Source organism: Urocitellus parryii, chromosome 1 (genome assembly GCF_045843805.1).
Source record: "Urocitellus parryii isolate mUroPar1 chromosome 1, mUroPar1.hap1, whole genome shotgun sequence".
Taxonomy (NCBI): Eukaryota; Metazoa; Chordata; class Mammalia; order Rodentia; family Sciuridae; genus Urocitellus; species Urocitellus parryii.
In genome coordinates this window covers 94734533-94752938 of record NC_135531.1, presented here as the reverse complement: position 1 = coordinate 94752938, position 18406 = coordinate 94734533, and the positions used below count along the sequence as shown (strand labels likewise).

At 35.7% G+C, this 18406-nt stretch overlaps 1 protein-coding gene across 2 annotated transcripts in view; it reads left to right on the top strand.

The window, feature by feature from the left end:
* Positions 1-18406, top strand: part of Pfdn1 (prefoldin subunit 1) — a 66104-nt gene that overhangs the window by 14195 nt on the left and 33503 nt on the right. For both annotated transcript variants that reach the window (XR_013343372.1, XM_077796482.1), the window contains exon 3: positions 13155-13239. Coding sequence is in view for 1 of the 2 variants with exons in the window: in XM_077796482.1 (XP_077652608.1) it covers positions 13155-13239 (85 nt within the window). In the remaining variant the exon portion in view is untranslated. The remainder of the gene's footprint in view (positions 1-13154; positions 13240-18406) is intronic.

Sequence of the window (18406 nt, the reverse complement as noted above, 5' to 3'; positions counted from 1 at the left end):
ATAAAAATAAAAATAAAGATGTTTTGTCCACCGAAAACTAAAAAATAAGTATTAAAAAATTCTCTCTCTAAAAAAATAAATAAATAAAATAAAATCATGAACAGATAATCATTGTGGTGATCTACAATTAAGGGCTAACTGCATGAAAGCTGTTGATATATTTTGGATGAATTAAGTAGAGTTTAATTAGGGAGTATAGACAGGTGGAAAACCACTGAAATAATTAAGCAATATAGTAATGAGGATGTAAATTAAGGTGGTGGAAGTAGAATGAAGACAGAGGGTCAGTATGAAAAGAAATGGTAAATTGGGAATATAGAAAATGAGGAGGATACCTAAAGTTTTGGGACTTAGATGAGTAGGAATGTGATGATAGCATTAATAGAAGCTGAAGCTGAGGTAGTGAAATTGCTTGTCTGGAATGTTGGTATGGGTAGATAAAATGAGCTTAATGTGGGACATGCAAGTAGAATGACCTTTAGATACTGGATGTAGTGCAGATTATAGGGGTTGACATTGTATCATTGTACCAGTTGAACCTTTGAAAATAAATGAGTTCTTTGGATAGAGAGCTTTAGCAGAGAGCCTTGTATAAGTGCTTCAATCTGGGCAGTGGAGAAGAAAGGGAGGGGAAGGTTTTATGGGTGTCGCACTGGAGAGTACAGTACAGAGATACAGCAGCATCCCTCAGAGTTAAGACTTGAGCCTACCTACAGTGTTCTCTGTAGATTTCTTATGCCTGAGGTACAGCAGGTCTAAGTGCTCTATTTCTCAGTTATAATCTAGTACTACGTTATTGTTATCATTTTGGTAGTGAGGATTGAACCTAGTGGGGCTTTACCACTGAGCTACATCTTCAGCAAACCCTCCCTCCCCTCATTTTTTTTTAATCATTAGAATACTTTTTTTTATTGGTTGTTCACAACATTACAAAGCTCTTGACATATCATATTTCATACGTTAGATTGAAGTGGGTTATGAACTCCCAATTTTACCCCAAATGCAGATTGCAGAATCACGTCGGTTACACATCCACATTTTTACATAATGCCCTATTAGTAATTGTTGTATTCTGCTACCTTTCCTATCCCCTACTATCCCCCCTCCCCTTCCCTCACATCTTCTGTCTCTACCCCATCTACTGTAATCCATTTCTCTCCTTGTTTATTTTCCCATTCCCCTCACAACCTCTTATATGTAATTTTGTATAGCAATGAGGGTCTCCCTTCATTTCCATGCAATTTCCCTTTTCTCTCCCTTTCCCTCCCATCTCATGTCTCTGTTTAAAGTTAATCTTGGGGCTGGGGATGTGGCTTAAGCGGTAGCGCGCTCGCCTGGCATGCGTGCGGCCCGGGTTCGATCCTCAGCACCACATACAAACAAAGATGCTGTATCCGCCAAAAAAAAAACTAAAAAATAAATATTAAAATTCTCCCTCCCTCTCTCTCTCTCTCTCTCTCTCTCTCTCTCTCTCTCTCTATCTCTCTATCTATCTATCTCCCCCTCTCTCCTCTCTCACTCTCTCAAAAAAAATAAAGTTAATCTTTTCTTCCTGCTCTTCCTCCCTACTCTGTTCATAGTTGCTCTCATTATATCAAAGAAGACATTTGGTATTTGTTTTTTAGGGATTGGCTAGCTTCACTAAGCATAATCTGCTCTAGTGCCATCCATTTCCCTGCAAATTCCATGATTTTGTCATTTTTTAGTGCTGTGTAATATTCCATGGTGTATAAATGCCACATTTTTTTTATCCATTCATCTATTGAAGGGCATCTGGGTTGGTTCCACAGTCTAGCTATTGTGAATTGTGCTGCTATGAACATCGATGTGGCAGTATCCCTGTAGCATGCTCTTTTAAGGTCTTCAGGGAATAGTCCGAGAAGGGCAATAGCAGGGTCAAATGGTGGTTCCATTCCCAGCTTTCCCAGGAATCTCCATACTGCTTTCCAAATTGGCCGCACCAATTTGCAGTCCCACCAGCAATGTACAAGTGTACCCTTTTCTCCACATCCTCACCAGCACTTGTTGTTTGACTTCATAGTGGCTGCCAATCTTACTGGAGTGAGATGGTATCTTAGGGTGGTTTTGATTTGCATTTCTCTGACTGCTAGAGATGGTGAGCATTTTTTCATGTACTTGTCGATTGATTGTATATCCTCCTCTGAGAAGTGTCTGTTCAGGTCCTTGGCCCATTTGTTGATTGGGTTGTTATCTTATTGTCTAATTTTTTGAGTTCTTTGTATACTCCCCTCATTTTTTTTTGATACAGTGTTTCACTGAGTTGCTGAGGCTGACCTCAAACTTGCCATCTTTCTGTCTCAAGTCTCTTTTAAGTCATGGATTACAGGCATGTGCCACTACCCCCAGCTAGCACTACATTGTTTATTCTGTTGCTCAAATAGAGGTTGGCTTTCAGGGTCAGTCAGGGAAATGTAGTGAGATACGTTTGGGCATTGAGAGTTCTTTCAGATTGTTGCCTGTGTCCTTTTAACATGTTCCTAACATTCATTCATTCATTCATTCATTCATTCATTAAAATATAGTGTAGTTGGACACAACACCTTGTTTATTTCACTTGCTTATTTATTTATTTTTGTATGTGGTGCTGAGGATCGAACCCAGGGTCTCACCTGTGTGAGGCGAGCGCTCTACCGCTGAGCCACAACTCCAGCCCCTAACTTTTATTTTTTTGAAGCAGTTTTATGTTTAAGAGAAAAATTAAACAGAACAGACAGCTCTCACAACCTCTTACAACAGTATGGTGTAATTGTTAAAATTGGTGAAGAAATATTGATAAAACATTGTTTCAGCATTTTCCATATTGTTCAAATTAATGGGTTTAACTATAGTGTTTCCACATAAGCATATATCATGTTCCAATTGTATCCTCCCTTCTGGTTACCCTCTCTTATTCCTCCTCTTCTTCTCTAGTATTCATTCCTTCCACTACTTTTAGACTCTTTCTTTTAATTCTAGACTTGAATTAAAGAAAATTTAATTTCTTTACAAGAGAGAAAACTTGTCATACTTGTCTTTCTTTCTGGCTTATTTTATTTAACATGATGGTCTCTAGTTACATCCAATTTGACATGATTTTGTTCTCTTCTTCTTTCTCTTCTTGTGCACTGGGATTAAACCCAGGGATGTTCTACCATTGAGCTACCACTTAGCTTTTTATTTTGAGACAGCATCTCTCTTCCCAGGTTGGCCGTGAACTTGTGGTCCTCCTTCCTCAGCCTTCTCAGTAGGTGGGATTACATACAGATGTGTGCCACCAAACATGACTGATCTTTATGACTGAATAATACTCTAATATGTATATATACCATATTTTCTTTATTTGTAGACAGGCATCTAGGTTGATTGCATAGTGTAGATGTTATGAATAGTGCCTCAAAACATGGGTATTCAAGTTGACAGGTTATTGTAGACTAAGATTAATAATTTACATTAGGTATCATTCTTTGTCCAACCCTGGGTTTTGACAAATTATAATGTCTTGTATCCACTGTACATACCATATAGAATATTTTCCCTGTCCCTCAAATCCCATGTGCTCCATTTATCTATTCACCTTTTCCTTCCTCCCCACCACATCCTGCCTGCCTGCCTGCCTCTTCTTTTCCATGGTGACTGCTTGTTGATCTTTCTTCTATCTCCATAGTTTGGCCTTTTCCAGAATGTAAATTGGAATCACGTGGTATATAGCCATTTTACAGTGGCTTCTTTTACTTAACAGTAGGTATTTAAGGTTCCTCCCTGTCCTTTTGTAGTTGATAATACATTTTTTTTTGTTAAATAACATTCTATGTATGAAGACACAAATTGGTGTGAATATACTTTGTGTACAACTGTTTCACTGAGTTAGTTGTTCAGTGCCTCACTGTTGCTGACGCTGGCTTTGAATTTACTATTCTCCTGCCTCAGCCTCCAAAGCCGCTGGGATTAGAGGCATGCACCACTGTGCCAGCTCAGTACTGTTACTTTTTTTTTTAAATATTTTTTTAGGGCTGGGGATGTGGCTCAAGCGGTAGCACGCTCGCCTGGCATGCGTGCGGCCCGGGTTCGATCCTCAGCACCACATACCAACAAAGATGTTGTGTCCGCCGAGAACTAAAAAATAAATATTAAAAATTCTCTCTCTCTCTCTCTCCCCTCTCTCTCCTCTCTCACTCTCTCTTTAAAAAAAAATATTTTTTAGATGTTGATGGACCTTTATTTTATTGATTTATCTTTATGTGGTGCTGAGAATTGAACCCAGTCCCTCATACATGCTAGGCAAGTGCTCTACCACTGAGCCACAACCCCAGCCCTCAATACTACTTCTTTAAGGTTACTTTTTTTAAAAAAAATATTTATTCTTAAGTGTTAAATGTTAGGTGGACACAATATCTTTATTTTACATTTATGTGGTGCTGAGGATCGAACCCAGTGTCCCGCACATGCTAGGTGAGCATTCTACCACTGAGCCACAACTTCAGCCCCTAAGGTTACTTTTATTTATTCATTTGCAGTAGGTAAAGTCATTTTATGATAAGGCTGTTATTTCCATTTTGTTGGAAGTGAATTCATTTATTCATTTCCTGTATTGTTTATTGACCTTTTTTTTTTTTTTTTTTTTAAAGACATTCACTATGTTGCCTAGGGTGGCCCTGAACTGCTGGGCTCAAGCAGTCCTCCTGTCTCAGCCTCCAGAGTTGTTGAGACTGTAGGAATGACCATCATGCCTGGCTTTGGCTTTTTATTTTTTATTTTTTGAGGTGTAATGTACGTAGAGTAAAACTTATTCTTTATAGTTACACAGTTTTATAAGTTCTGACAAGTGCATGCTATTATGTAATTACCACTACAGTCAAGCTAGAGAATAGTTACATCAACTCAAAAAGCATGGCTTCATGTTTGGTACTCTCCTTTTACTTCCATTTCCTGACAACCATTGATTTTTTTCTGTCCTTGTAATTTTGTCATTTATTTATTTATTTATTTATTTATTTATTTATTTATTTATTTAAAAAGTGCTATGTGAAAAGAATTATACCATATGTAGACTTTTTGTATCTACTTTAACTTAGCATAATGTTTTTGTGATTTCTCCATATTGCTGCATGCAACAGTCATTTGTTCACTTTATTTGCAGCCACTTGGGAAAAAGAGTTAGTGGTTTCTTTTTTTAAAAAAAAAATATTTATTTTTTAATTGTATTTGGACACAGTACCTTTATTTTATTTATTTATATGTGGTGCTGAGGATCGAACCCAAGGCTCCACATGTGTGAGGTGAGTACTCTACTGCTGAGCCACAACCCCAGCTCTGAGTTAGTGGTTTCTTATAGACCAATCATATTCCATTCAACCCATCATTTCCATCTGTAGGTAACTGTACAGCTACACACTGAAATGCTATTCAATAATAAAGCAAATCAGTGATTTTTAGGGGTGGGAGAAAAGGATAATAATAATAATAATTATTATTCTGTGTTTTAACTTTTTTGGGTACCGGGGATTGAACGCAGGGTGCTTTACCACTGACCTACATCCCCAGCCTTTTCATTTCGTTTCGTTTAATTTCATTTTTATTTTTGAGACAGGGTCTCCCTGAGTTGCTTAGGGCTTTGCTAAATTGCTGAGGTTGGCCTTGAACTTGATCCTTCTGCCTCAGCCTCCAGAGTTGCTAAGATTCCCAGAGTTGCTAGGATTCCCAGTATGCACCACCACGCCTACTTCTCTTATGTTTTAATTTCTTAACTTCCAAACTGTTTTCCATAGCAGCTGTACCATTTTGCATTTTACACACACACACACACACACACACACACACACACACATACACACACTTTTTTTCATACCTTTATTTATTTATCTTTTTATGTGGTGCTGAGGATGGAACTGAGGACCTCACACATGCCAGGCAAGTGCTCTACCACTGAGCCACAACCTCAGGCCCCCATTTTGCGTTCTTGCCTGCAATGTGTGAAGATTCTGGGATCTCTCCAGGGTCTTATTATCTTTTTGATTATTGCTGTTCTAGTAGGTGTGATTATCCTTTTAATTCTAACCTGTTTATGTGTTTTAATTTGAAACAGTTTTCTTGTTGACTGAATGTAATTGGGTCATGCTTTTAATCTAGTGTGATAGTCTTTGTCTTTTAGTTTATATTAATTATATTTCTAACAATGGTTGCTGTTACTGTGTTTAAATCTACTACCTTGCTACTTGTTTTCGTTTCATTTATTCTTTTTAAAAAAATTATTTACTCTAATTTGTTATACATGACAGCAGAATGCATTTCAATTCATAGTCCAAATATAGAGCACAATTTTTCATGTCTCTGGTTGTACACAAAGTAGAGTCACAATATCTGTGTTTTCATACATGTACTGAGGGTAATAATGTCCATCTTATTCCACCATTTTTTCCTACCCCCATGCTCCCTCCCTTTCGCTCCATCTCCTTTGCCCTATCTAAAATTCCTTCATTCCTCCCATGCTCCCCCACCAGTCCCCATTGTGGATCAGCATTCACATATCAGAGAAAACATTCAGCCTTCATTTATTCTTTATTCCTTTTTTCCCCTGCTTTCTTGGATTCTTGGATTAATAATTTTTTATCTTTTTGCAGTGCTGGGGATTGAACCCAGGGTTTCATGTGTGTTAGGGGAATGCTTTACCACTGAGCTGAGCTAAATCCTCAGCCCTGATTTTTTTTTTTTTTTTTTTAATGATTCTGTTTTATCTTCACTTTTGGTTTACTAAGGTTTCCTTTTTTTTTTTTTCCCTTCTGTTTCAGCAATTGAACCCAATGGCACTTAACCACTGAACCACATCCCCTCCTTTATTTAATTAATTAATTTATTTTTGAGACAGGTCTCACTATATTGCTCAGGGCCTCATTAAGTTGCTGAGGCTGACTTTGAACTTGTGATCCTTCCGCTTCAGCCTCCTGAGCTGCTGGGATTATAGGCAGCTCCTGTTAAATTTTCTAAATTTAGTGTTTGTCTTGTGTTTTCTATTATCTGTCTCTAATTTATCATAATCTACCTCAGATATTATTATACCACTTCATCTTTATATGTCAGATTTGTCTCTTCCATCCTTTGTTTTATTGTTACACATTTTACATATGAGCTCATGGTGTGTTGCTATTGTTTTTGTTTTAGATGAGGGATTAGCAAGCTTTTTCTTTTTTTTTGGTAATAAGTCAGTAATAATGCATTTTGATTTTGCTAGTCATAGGATCTCTGCCACTACTTAATGCTGCCACTGTAGTGAGGAAGTAGCCCTTGACATTATATAAACAAATGAACATGGCTGGATTGACCTGCAAACTAGTTTGCCAACTAGTTTTTAAAATGATACCTCTGTTGTCATTATAGGACAAACATTTATTATATTAATTCTAATTTATACGATTTTCAGTAGTTTTGTTTATATGTTGCCATGTTATACTCCTTTTTAAATGTTTTAATTAAATTTTAATAGCATGTGTGAATGGTGTATATTAATGTGGTTCAGTGTGATATTTCCATGCATATAGTGTGTACTGATAAAATCCAATCACCATCCTGCTTCCAGGCTCTACTATTCTATCAGGTTAACTGTGTTTAGCTTCCAATATATAAAAAGAACATGTAATACTTTCTGCATCTGGCTTCTTCTTTCTTTCTTTTTTGAAGTTTTTTTCCCTCTATTTTTAAAAATTGGTGCATTATAATTGTACATATGGTGAGATTTGTTGTTAAGTATTTGTATATGCAGACAATATAACAACATAATTTGGCCAATATCATTCCCCAGAATTTTCCCTTTCTCTCCTCTCCTCTGCTCCCTCCCCCTTGTCCCTTTCCTCTATTGATCTTCCTTTGATTTTCATGAGACACCCCCCCCCACCCCTCTAGCTTCCACATGTGAGAGAAAACATATGATCCTTGACTTTCTGAGTTTGACTTATTTCATTTAACATAATATTCTCAAGTTTCATCCATTTTTTTTGCAAATGATGTAATTTCTTCTTTTTTTTTTTTTTAAAGAGAGTAAGAGAGAGAGAGAGAATTTTTAAATATTTTTTTTAGTTTTCGGCGGGCATAACATCTTTGTTTGTATGTGATGCTGAGGATCGAACCGGGCCGCACACATGCCTGGCGAGCGTGCTACCGCTTGAGCCACATCCCCAGCCCAATTTCTTTCTTCTTTATGGCTGAATAAAACTCCATTGTACATATATACACTACATTCTCTTCATCCATACCCCTACTGATGGACACCTAGGCTTGTTCCATAGTTTGGCAGTTGTGAACTGTGCTGCTGTAAACTTGGGTGTGCATGTATCACTGTAGTATGCTGACTTTTTAATTCTGTAGGATACATACTGAGAAATGGTATAGATGGGTCATGTGGTAGTTCCATTGTGTCTTGTGTATTTCATTTAATATATGACCTTGAGTTCATCCTACTTTTTGTTTTTGCAAATGGCAGGATTTTATTCTTATGACTGAATGATACTCCACCGTGTGTGTATCACATTTTCTTTATCCATTTATCTGTTGATGAGCTGCTAGGCTGATTCCTTGTCTTATTTATTGTGAATAGTGACACAATAAACATAAGTGTGCAGGTATCTCTGGTGTGTTATCATTTTCTTTGGATATATATACCCAGAAGAGGAGATAGCTTGGTATTTTTAGTATTTTTCTTTTTTTTAAAGAAACCTCTATACTGTTCTCTGTAATGGCAGTACTAATTTACATTCCTATCAACAGTAAATGAGTTCCTTTTTCTCCGCATCCTAGCCAGCATTTATTATAGTTTTTTTTTTTGGATAATAGCCATTGTAACTGGGGTGAGATTATTGTGTTTTGATTTACATTTCCCTGATAGCTAATGATATGGAGCATTTTTTTTCATATATTTGTTCCATTTGTATTTCTTGTGTTAGTGTCTATTTAGTTCATTTGTCCATTTTATAATTAGATTACTTTTTTTGTTAAGATTTTGAGTTCTTTACATGTTGTGGATATTAACTCTTCAAAATGAATAATTGGCAAATACTTTTGTCAGTGAGAGAGGGAGAGAGAGAGAGAGAGAGCAAATTTTAATATTTATTTTTTAGTTATCGGCGGACACAACATCTTTGTTTGTATGTGGTGCTGAGGATCGAACCCGGGTCGTGCGCATGCCAGGCGAGCGTGCTACCACTTGAGCCACATCCCCAGCCACAGAAGCTTTTTAGTTTTATATAATCCTATTTATCAATTTTTGCTTTTACTTCCTGTGTTTTGGGGGTCCTAATCAGAAGATCATTATCTGTGTGAATGCCTTCAATGTCTTGAAGTTGTTTTCTTCTTGTAGTTTCTGACTTTCAGGTCTTACATTTAGATTTTGATCGTTTTGAGTTGATTTTAGTATAGGGTGAAAGGGGTCAAGTTTCAGTCTTCTGCATGTGGACATCCAGTTTTCTCAGTACTGTTGGTTGAAGATGCTGTCCTTTCTCCAATTTATGTTTTTTTGGCACTTTTGTCTCAAATCAGTAGGCTATAGATATATATATATAGGCTTATTTGTGGGATTTCTGTTCTGTTCCTTTGGTCTATATGTGTGTTTTATGCGAGTACCATGGGGATGAAAATAGACACCTTTTTTTAAAATTTTTTTTTTTAGAGAGAGAGAGAGATTTTTTTTTTTTGAGAGAGAGAGAGAGAGAGAGAGAGAGAGAGAGAATTTTTAATATTTATTTTTTAGTTCTCGGCAGACACAACATCTTTGTTGGTATGTGGTGCTGAGGATCGAACCCGGGTCGCACGCATGCCAGGCGAGTGCGCTACCGCTTGAGCCACATCCCCAGCCCGAAAATAGAGACCTTTTACAAAGTAGTAACTCTAATCTAGGTTCTATAATCCTGAGTATTATAAGCATGTTATCTGTATATCATTTGTCATATTAGAATACTTTCTGTCTTCAAGGTTTATTTTTCCTTTTATGGCACATTATGAGCTCCAGAATTCTTTTTCTTCCATTTGGCTTTTCATTAACAATCAGGGTCTCTATGAGATTCTTTACTTGGAGAAATTGTGTACCTAATATTTATCTATGATAATAAGACTTAAAATTGTATTATGATATATCCTCTCAATAGAATCTGATATTGGGCTGGAGATGTGGCTCAAGCGGTAGCGCGCTCGCCTGGCATGCGTGCGGCCCGGGTTCGATCCTCAGCACCACATACCAACAAAGATGTTGTGTCCGCCGAAAACTAAAAAATAAATAAATATTAAAAAAAATAGAATCTGATATTTCACTGCCTTTTTATTTTATTTTTATTTGTTTTTTTGAAAAGGAAGAAGTAATACAGTCTGTATTTGTAGATTATATTAGTGTCTATCTGGAGAAGTAAAAAAATCCTAGGAGAAAAGTAGTGTTAAAGGTGGAGCCTGGTCCATCAGCCCTGAGCCAGCAGTGACATGCAACAGTTGGCTATAATGGATAGCAAATTAGGGGACTGTCATTTAGCATTACCAAGCCTGTCCCCAGTGATGCAAATAGAGGGCAATAGGAATCCCGAACAGGGCTGTTGGAGGTGAAAATAAGAGAACATTTTGATTGGAGGTGAAAATAAGAGAACATTTTGATGATTTCTAGTAAAGTTGACAATTCAGATACCCTGAATCAGCAATTCCACTCCCAAGCACATACCCTAAACAAACTCAGGGATGTGATTGTGAAAGCACACACACATTCCTGTACAATGTTCACAGTGACATTTAAAAAAATTCTCAGGTTGTCAATAAGCCACATGTCCATTAAGAATGAAATGAGTAAGTATGCTGTGGTGTATTGAAACAAGATGTACAAGCATGAATGAATTAAAATGAATTAAGAATTAGCTACATTAACTGAAGCGCTTTTTTTTTTTTTTTTTGTGGCCCTGGGGTTTAATCCCAGTGGTACTTTACCCTGAGCTACATTTGCTTCACTGCCTTTTTAAACAGCAGATAATGTGTTTCCTAAAGACTGTTTTCACAGAAATCTAGGCATTTCAATCTCCTGTAATGTATCTATGCCCTTTCTTGAATTGGAAACTAAACCAAATTTTTCATGAATTTTTATGTGTGAATATTGACCATGTAATTATTCTTTAAGGTAAACAGTTGAGTTTACACAGTACTCATCCTTGTTTAAAATTTCATGGCTGAGATGCCTTAGGCTTATGGTAGTAGGTTGGTCAGCCTCAGTCCTTTAAAGTTGGCACAGTCCAATATAACTACCTCGGGGATGTGTGACCATGGAAAAATGTTTTTGTTGTTAGTGTTCTTGCTTTCTAGTAATTTTATTTTCTGCTCAAGGGATTTAGTATCTGTGCAGATAGTTTCTTTTTAAAGGCCACATAAGTAATGACTTGACCTCTAATCTTAGCTTTGAAAATTTCCCAGACACTAATAAAGATTTGATGTCTGATGACCTATTATTTGAGAATACTACTAATTGGCCAGCAATCAATGCTATTTAAAAATGTGCATTTTACTTTGAAAATTATTTTCGTGGCTAAAACACTTGGTGAAATTATGCATGCAATGCTAAAATTTGTCAACTCTTGGGCCTTGTTTTATAATGCCTTTTACTTGGTGTCACTAAGACCTAATGCAGTTCAAAACAACTCTTCTTCTCAAATACTAGCATGATTCAGTTCTGAAAAAAATATTCTATTCACTATAGTCTTATCCAAAGTATTCTTGGACCCAATAATAAGAACATTTTAGACACCAAGTGTTCTATAGGAAAAGACCTAGATTTAATCATTGTTTTTCATGAATATGGTCCGTCTTTCTAGTACATGTATGAGCAAGTTGACTTTTTTTTTTAAAACAAAGGATCAAGTTACTGCTGAAGACTTGATCATTGATTAAATTATCTAGGATGACTATTATTAAGTCACAGTGGTAGTGTGACTTAATAATTACTAGAGTGAAAAAGAGTAGTTCACCAGATTGTATTAATATATGTGACAAAGTGTAATTATGAGTAAGGAAAAATAAATTTCCTCCCAAAATGTCAAGGAGTAGCTAGGTGTTTTTTTTTGTTCTCTTTTTACTTGTCTTGTATCTATGATAACACATATATCCTCTGCTTGAGAGCCTAACTAGATGGTGGTGTTTTTGTGGAGCTAGCAGAGAAAATTGAATATTGCTACCTTGATATGTTTTCTTTGTTGACTTTTTTGTTAAGAAGTGTTATTTAGTTCTTTGTTGTTAAACTCTATGTGCAAAGAGAAGAAATAGTCTGATTAATTAATTATAATCTTTAATTGAAATCTGTTTTAGCTTAGATAATCCTGAAAGCGGTTTGAGCACTGGGGTTTTCTCTTGGTTCCAGTTGAAGGAAACTCCTTTAGTTCATTTGAGCAATAAAAGAGCTTGTTCTTCCCTTCCCTGAAGCAAAAATTATGAACATAAAGCCACAAAACAGATTCAGTGTTAATTTTTAAAGAAGCTTCCCCATATTTCCACCCTCATCAGTGGTGAATAATGTGCCTATGTTGGAAAAAGTTGAAATTTTCCACTTGTGCATTTTGAGCTTTTCAGAGGTATTATACACTCTGGAAATAATAATAAAAGATACTGGGCTTATACAGTGCTTTTTGTGTGAGAAACTCATATAACACTAATGCATTGATCCTAACACAGTACTTGATTGTGACTTTAAAAGGTCATGAGTTACTGCTGTTACAAGGAAAAAAGAAAAGAAAAAAGATGAAGGGAAGCTTCAATTTACAAATATTATTTAAAAAAATCCAGATAAAATTAAATTGTATAAATGTAAAAATAAAAGTTATAGGGATTTTTATCATTTGTTGACTTTTTTGTTAGTTTGTGGTATTTATTTTTTTATTATTTTTTTTGTATCTATGATTCTACTTAAAGTCTGATTCCCTTCTTAAATTAGAAAGCAGAGTGTACTTTTAAGCTTTTATTCCTTTTTAGCTAAGAAGGCTTAATACCTGTGGTGGTTTTTGAGTTTATTACAATATAACAGTGTATTTTATTTGTTCTGAACTGGGAAATTATCCTCTTAGGTTTTCTTAGTTTTATATTTGTGGTATATAGCTATTGATTTTGACAAATACAGTGGTCATGTGGATTAATCTTCAACTTTTTGTGTTTTGTAGGTTTATTCTTCAATCCAAGGAAGTAATTCATAATCAGCTATTAGAGAAACAGAAAATAGCAGAAGAAAAAATTAAAGAATTAGAGGTAAGGTTTGAGTGAATATTGACAATAGCAGTCAGCTTTTATGAAAAAGTAATTATTTTGTGTCATGTTAAATGAAAATGTATGTCTGCCAAGGTTCATGTCACATTTTTATTGTTTATGTTAGAGCTGTGAAGTGGTCATATTCATGGCAGTGCATAAAACAAACCAAACAGTTTCTTTGGAGCTGTAGGCAGTTTTGAAGCTAGGATGCTATTAATCTGAATGTATTTTCTCTATTACCTTTGAATGGATGTTTCTATTTATTAAAAACCGTAAACAAGAGAGCAATGCATATTTAAAAACCATGTAGGTAGTGGATTGTGGAGGATGGTAGGAGTGTGGGTAATGGTAACAGTTGTTAGAGACTCCTGGTATAATGTCTCTTATGTGTCGTAATTCCTTTAACCTACTTTAGGTTCTAGACAAGTGAGGAAAACAAATTTTGCTTTATTTGTTTTAGTTATGGAGAAAGATGAGAGGTAAGAGTAAGTTAGTAAATCTTTGGGACCTGGAGTTTATTGTTATAGTTCCTTTATACATATTAAGATTCGATGGGGTGTTTTGGGCTTTAGTGAAAAGTCCATCATGCATACAGTAAAAGTTAGATTTGACAGACCACTGGTAATTATTTCTTAGGGATTAAGATTTCCCAAAGTGGGGGTGGATATGTCATGATTTCATAGGTCACTTTATCTAATTTCTGTATTATTTGAAGCACTGGTTTAGAAACTGACTCAGCCGTCTGCTGGATTGGGGAGCCGCCTCCTATAGTCTCCTGGGGATTTTTCAGGGCACTGACTTGGCATTGCCTGGTAGTGTATAGTATCTTAGGTTTCTTAGTTTGACTAACTGATCATTTAAACAAAGTCAATGAAAGATTTGAGTTTGAAAGATGAATTGTAAAAACAAAAAGAAGCAAACAGTGAAACCTAGTGAAGAAAAAACTGTTGACCTGTGGTAACCAGGTAATTGTTGTATCTAGTCGTATCATTTTTATCAGCACACCTGTTCACAGTAAATTTTATATCCTGTAGTGTTTTCACTTAAAAGAAACAAAATATCTGGAAATCCCCCACCAAAGTATTTTCATGTGTAGGTAAGACAAATACTTTGCAACTAGATATATGATTCTGAAAATTTTTCTTATTCATAAGTAGCAATAAGGGCATTAAAGTTTTCAAATGGTAATTTTATATAGTTCTCTTTTTATGAAAAGAAAGATCTGTGTAAGGATATTGAAAATGATATATGGGCTTTAAAATTGTTAACACTGTTTACCCTAAGGAAATTAGAGAGTTCTAATTTTCTGTTCTGATTTTCTTTTGCTTATTCAGTTAGTTGATCAGAAAGATGTGTGAGGTCTCCTAGATGATATTAAAAATTTCTCCATAGTCTGTTTAGTGAGCGGTGGTATTTAGAGACTTTTATCTGATGTGCAAATGTTAGTCGTTACTGCATACAGAACTCAAAGTTGTGTTTTATGTTTTTAGGAACTTTCAGCTGTTTTAAATAGCATTCCACATTTCACTGACCTCTGATTTCCATTGTTGCTATGAGGTGTTTAATTGTTACTAATTTGTCTTTTCTCCTTGGCTACTGTGTGTGTGCGTGTGTGTGTGTGTGTGTGTGCATTGTACGTTTTACCAGGGATTTATCTCAGGTTCTTGCACACACTAGGGAAACTATCTATGTCCCAGCCCTTTGTTTTGTATTTTGTGGACTAGGGATTGAACCCAGGGGTACACTACCACTGAGCTACATTTCCAGCCCCTTTTGTTTATTTATTTATTTTATATTTTATGACGGAGTCTTGCTAAGTTGCTCAGGGCCTCTCTAAATTACTGAGGCAGGCCTCGAACCTGCAATCCTCCTGCCTCAGCCTTCAGAATTGCTGTTTCCAGCCTACATTGCATTTTAACTGGTTTTCCTCCTTCTAGCCTTCCCTCTTTTAGTCCTTTTAGCACATTTAAGTTAGGATGACCTTTCTGTGATGTAAATTTGGTAATATTACTCCCTTTTGTAAAAATTAATTGTTGTTCTATGGTAAAAATCAAACATTTTAATATATTTTCAGGACTCTTTATGAAATGACTTCTTTATATTTCTCTGTCTTCCCTCATTTCCTCAGCCTTCTGAAATATTCTGAACTTTTGGAATTTCTTGTGCTTTCTTTGTTTCTAGTAGATTTTTCAAAGATCCTTCCACCTGAACATGTCCTTCTGCCTTTACCAGCTCCATGTACTAATCCTTCAGTTTCTAGAATAGGGCTACTTTTCTCAAGAAGCATTTTCTAATTTCTTAAATTATGTGCTGCTTTCTTCTACTCCCTATTTATTCTTTTAGCTTCTTAGCACAGTTTGGGAATTTGGGAATATAAACTATGAATAGTTGAAGTAAATCACAAATATGATTTTCTATTGACTAAGATAGGATAGGGAATCCTATTAAGGCTTTTATTCCCCCAAAGTAAAGGCCACTCCATGAAAATAAACCAGAAGCATTCCAAACATTCCAGCCAAGCCTTTGTCTCAAATTGGGGAAAATGGAAGTGGGTAGGAGTAGACTTGAATAGAGGGTATAGGAAAGTTCAATTTCAAGGACTAAAAGGGCATAGCCAATTAGAAGGTCATGGGCTGAACCAACAGCATTGGTACTTTTCTAATATCTGTTTACCAGAGATTTTGACCAGTAGCACTGGTACTTTTCTAAGACCTGATTAGCATAGATATTGATCAGTGCCCCTACTCTATAGCTGTATAACCCCCAAGACTAGTACATTTAAATGGCAACCTCTATTTGATTCCCTCTCACCCTGTAGGAGCTCTTTCTCTTTTCTTCTCCCTTAAAGAACTCCTGCTCTTAGGCTCACTCTTCCTCGTCCAGGGATTTCATTCTCTTCATTTGTGAGATAAGAATCTAGAAGGGAGGCACTGGTAGGAGGCTGGGTTCTGCTGTAACACTAAAGCAGCAGAGGCTGAAAATCTAATTTCAGTGTTACTTAGAAAGCTTGATGTAGATTTTAGAAATCTAAATGTTTTTTTCTAAAGCCTCCCAGTTGTTATTCATCTTCTAAATACAGTCTTTTCTTTTGTACCCTAGTATTTATTGCCAGTACAATTTATTTCATCTTAATCCTGTATAATTATCATCACCATCATTATACCTTGCAATTAAGTGGGGAAGCACAATTTATATAAAACTTTGCAGACAAAGGACAGGCTGTTTCCTTTTATATGTATTCATCTCTGAAAGAGTAAGTTTCTTTTTGGTCTGGGTCATAAGTCTAATTTTTAATTAAAGTGTTAACTTGTTTCATTAAGTAGTCCATTGTGTATGCCTCATCACCCTCTACCAACAGTCTGTATGAATGACACTGTGGACAGACCTTTTCTTTGATATAGTTGTTCAACTTCTCTGACCTGAAAGCTCATCTTCATGGTATTTCTTAGATTCCTTTTTACTCAGCTCTGTTCTTACTGTTTTTTTGTTTGTTGTCTTCAGATCCACTCCCCATTTATTTTATGCCATTTTTTAAATTAATGAATGTAAAGTTTACTTAGAATTTGTTTAGTTTTTGATAGCCACTAAGTTGGCTGACATGGATGGAGGTCCTTTTGATAGAGAGTGATATTCTTACTAGAAGATAAAGACAATCACTGTCTTAGCATGCATCTAAAATTATGAATGTGTATATGTAAAATAACCATAATCATTAAATTTTTTTTTTAGTTGTAGGTGGACATAATTCCTTTATTTTACTTATTTGTTTTTATGTGGTGCTGAGGATCCAATCCAGTGCCTTAAACGTGCTAGACAAGCTCTCTACCACAACCCCAGCCCAAACATAATTATTTTAATGAAGCATTTTCAAACAGTATTACAATATGATAATGTTTTATAGATTTTAATTTTTCCTTTATAAAGATGATAGGTCAAGTTCTAGGAGGAAATTACAACCATGTTATCAAAATAGTGATTAGTAGAACAATGATGCTGGTCCTGTTCATGAGAACATACAAAACAGTGCTTTGGGGATGATAGAGTAACCATGTTATTTATGTCATTATTTGAGGAGGTTCTTTATTTTTAAAAAATACTGATAGTAAGCCAGGGTGATAGTACATACCTGTAATCCCAGCAATTTGGAAGGCTGAGGAAGGAAGATCAGTAATTTTGTGAGGCCCTGTCTCAAAATAAAAAATAAAATTGTGCTGGAAATGTAGCTCAGTGGTAAAGTGCCTCTGGGTTCAAACCTCAGTACCAAAAAAATACTATATAACTTCTTAAAGCAGATAACAGGTGTATAATATTTAATATAGTATATGTTGTTATTAGAAAAAAGTGTAAAAGCACAGTTTTAAAAAATAACTGGGCTTGGTGGCTCAGGCCTGTAGTCTCAGCTATTCTGGAGGCTGAGGCAGGAGGATCATAAGTTCAGGGTCAGCCTGAGCAATTTAGTGAGACCCTGCCTCAAAAGTTTAAAAAAAGGGCTGAGGATGTAGCTTAGTGGTAGAGTGCTTGCCTACACAGGCTCTGGTTTGAAACCTTAGAATAGCAAAACCCAACCAAACCAAACAAACAAAAACACTCACCAAAAACATAATTGTTTAGGATTTAGAATTATGATTTTTTTGACTCTCATTAGTCTTTGTAAAGTAGTTTTTTAAAAAGATGTGTAACATTATTAGGAAGAAATCCTTTTTTGACAAAATTCAGTTTTAAAGTTTAAATTATTGATTGAGGAGATTGGTGTCTTCTGAAGAGTGCAAAATGCATTTTATATTTTTGCTCACTCTTTTGGATATAAGAAGGAAACAATTACTTATTGTCCTCTTTTGCAGTTTTGAAAACTTAGCTTCAGCATTCAGATGAGCTAGAATTTCCACTATTGTGAATTCTAGGCAGTAAGCTTTTAGTGATATGTGTGAACACATTTAGACAGTTGTTCCCATATGTCATTTATGTTCTCTGTCTTGTTTCAGATGTGGACCAAAAAATTACTAGTTAAGGCTAATCTGCCTTCAACTAAAAGCCTCTTATATTTTAGGTGCATGCATATACTGGTAACCACCATCCTTCTCCTCTATCTCCAGCAGGATTACCACCCCTTCCACCTCCCAGTAAGCTCAGCAATGACAGAATAAGGAAACTCGGGGCCTTCTGTCCC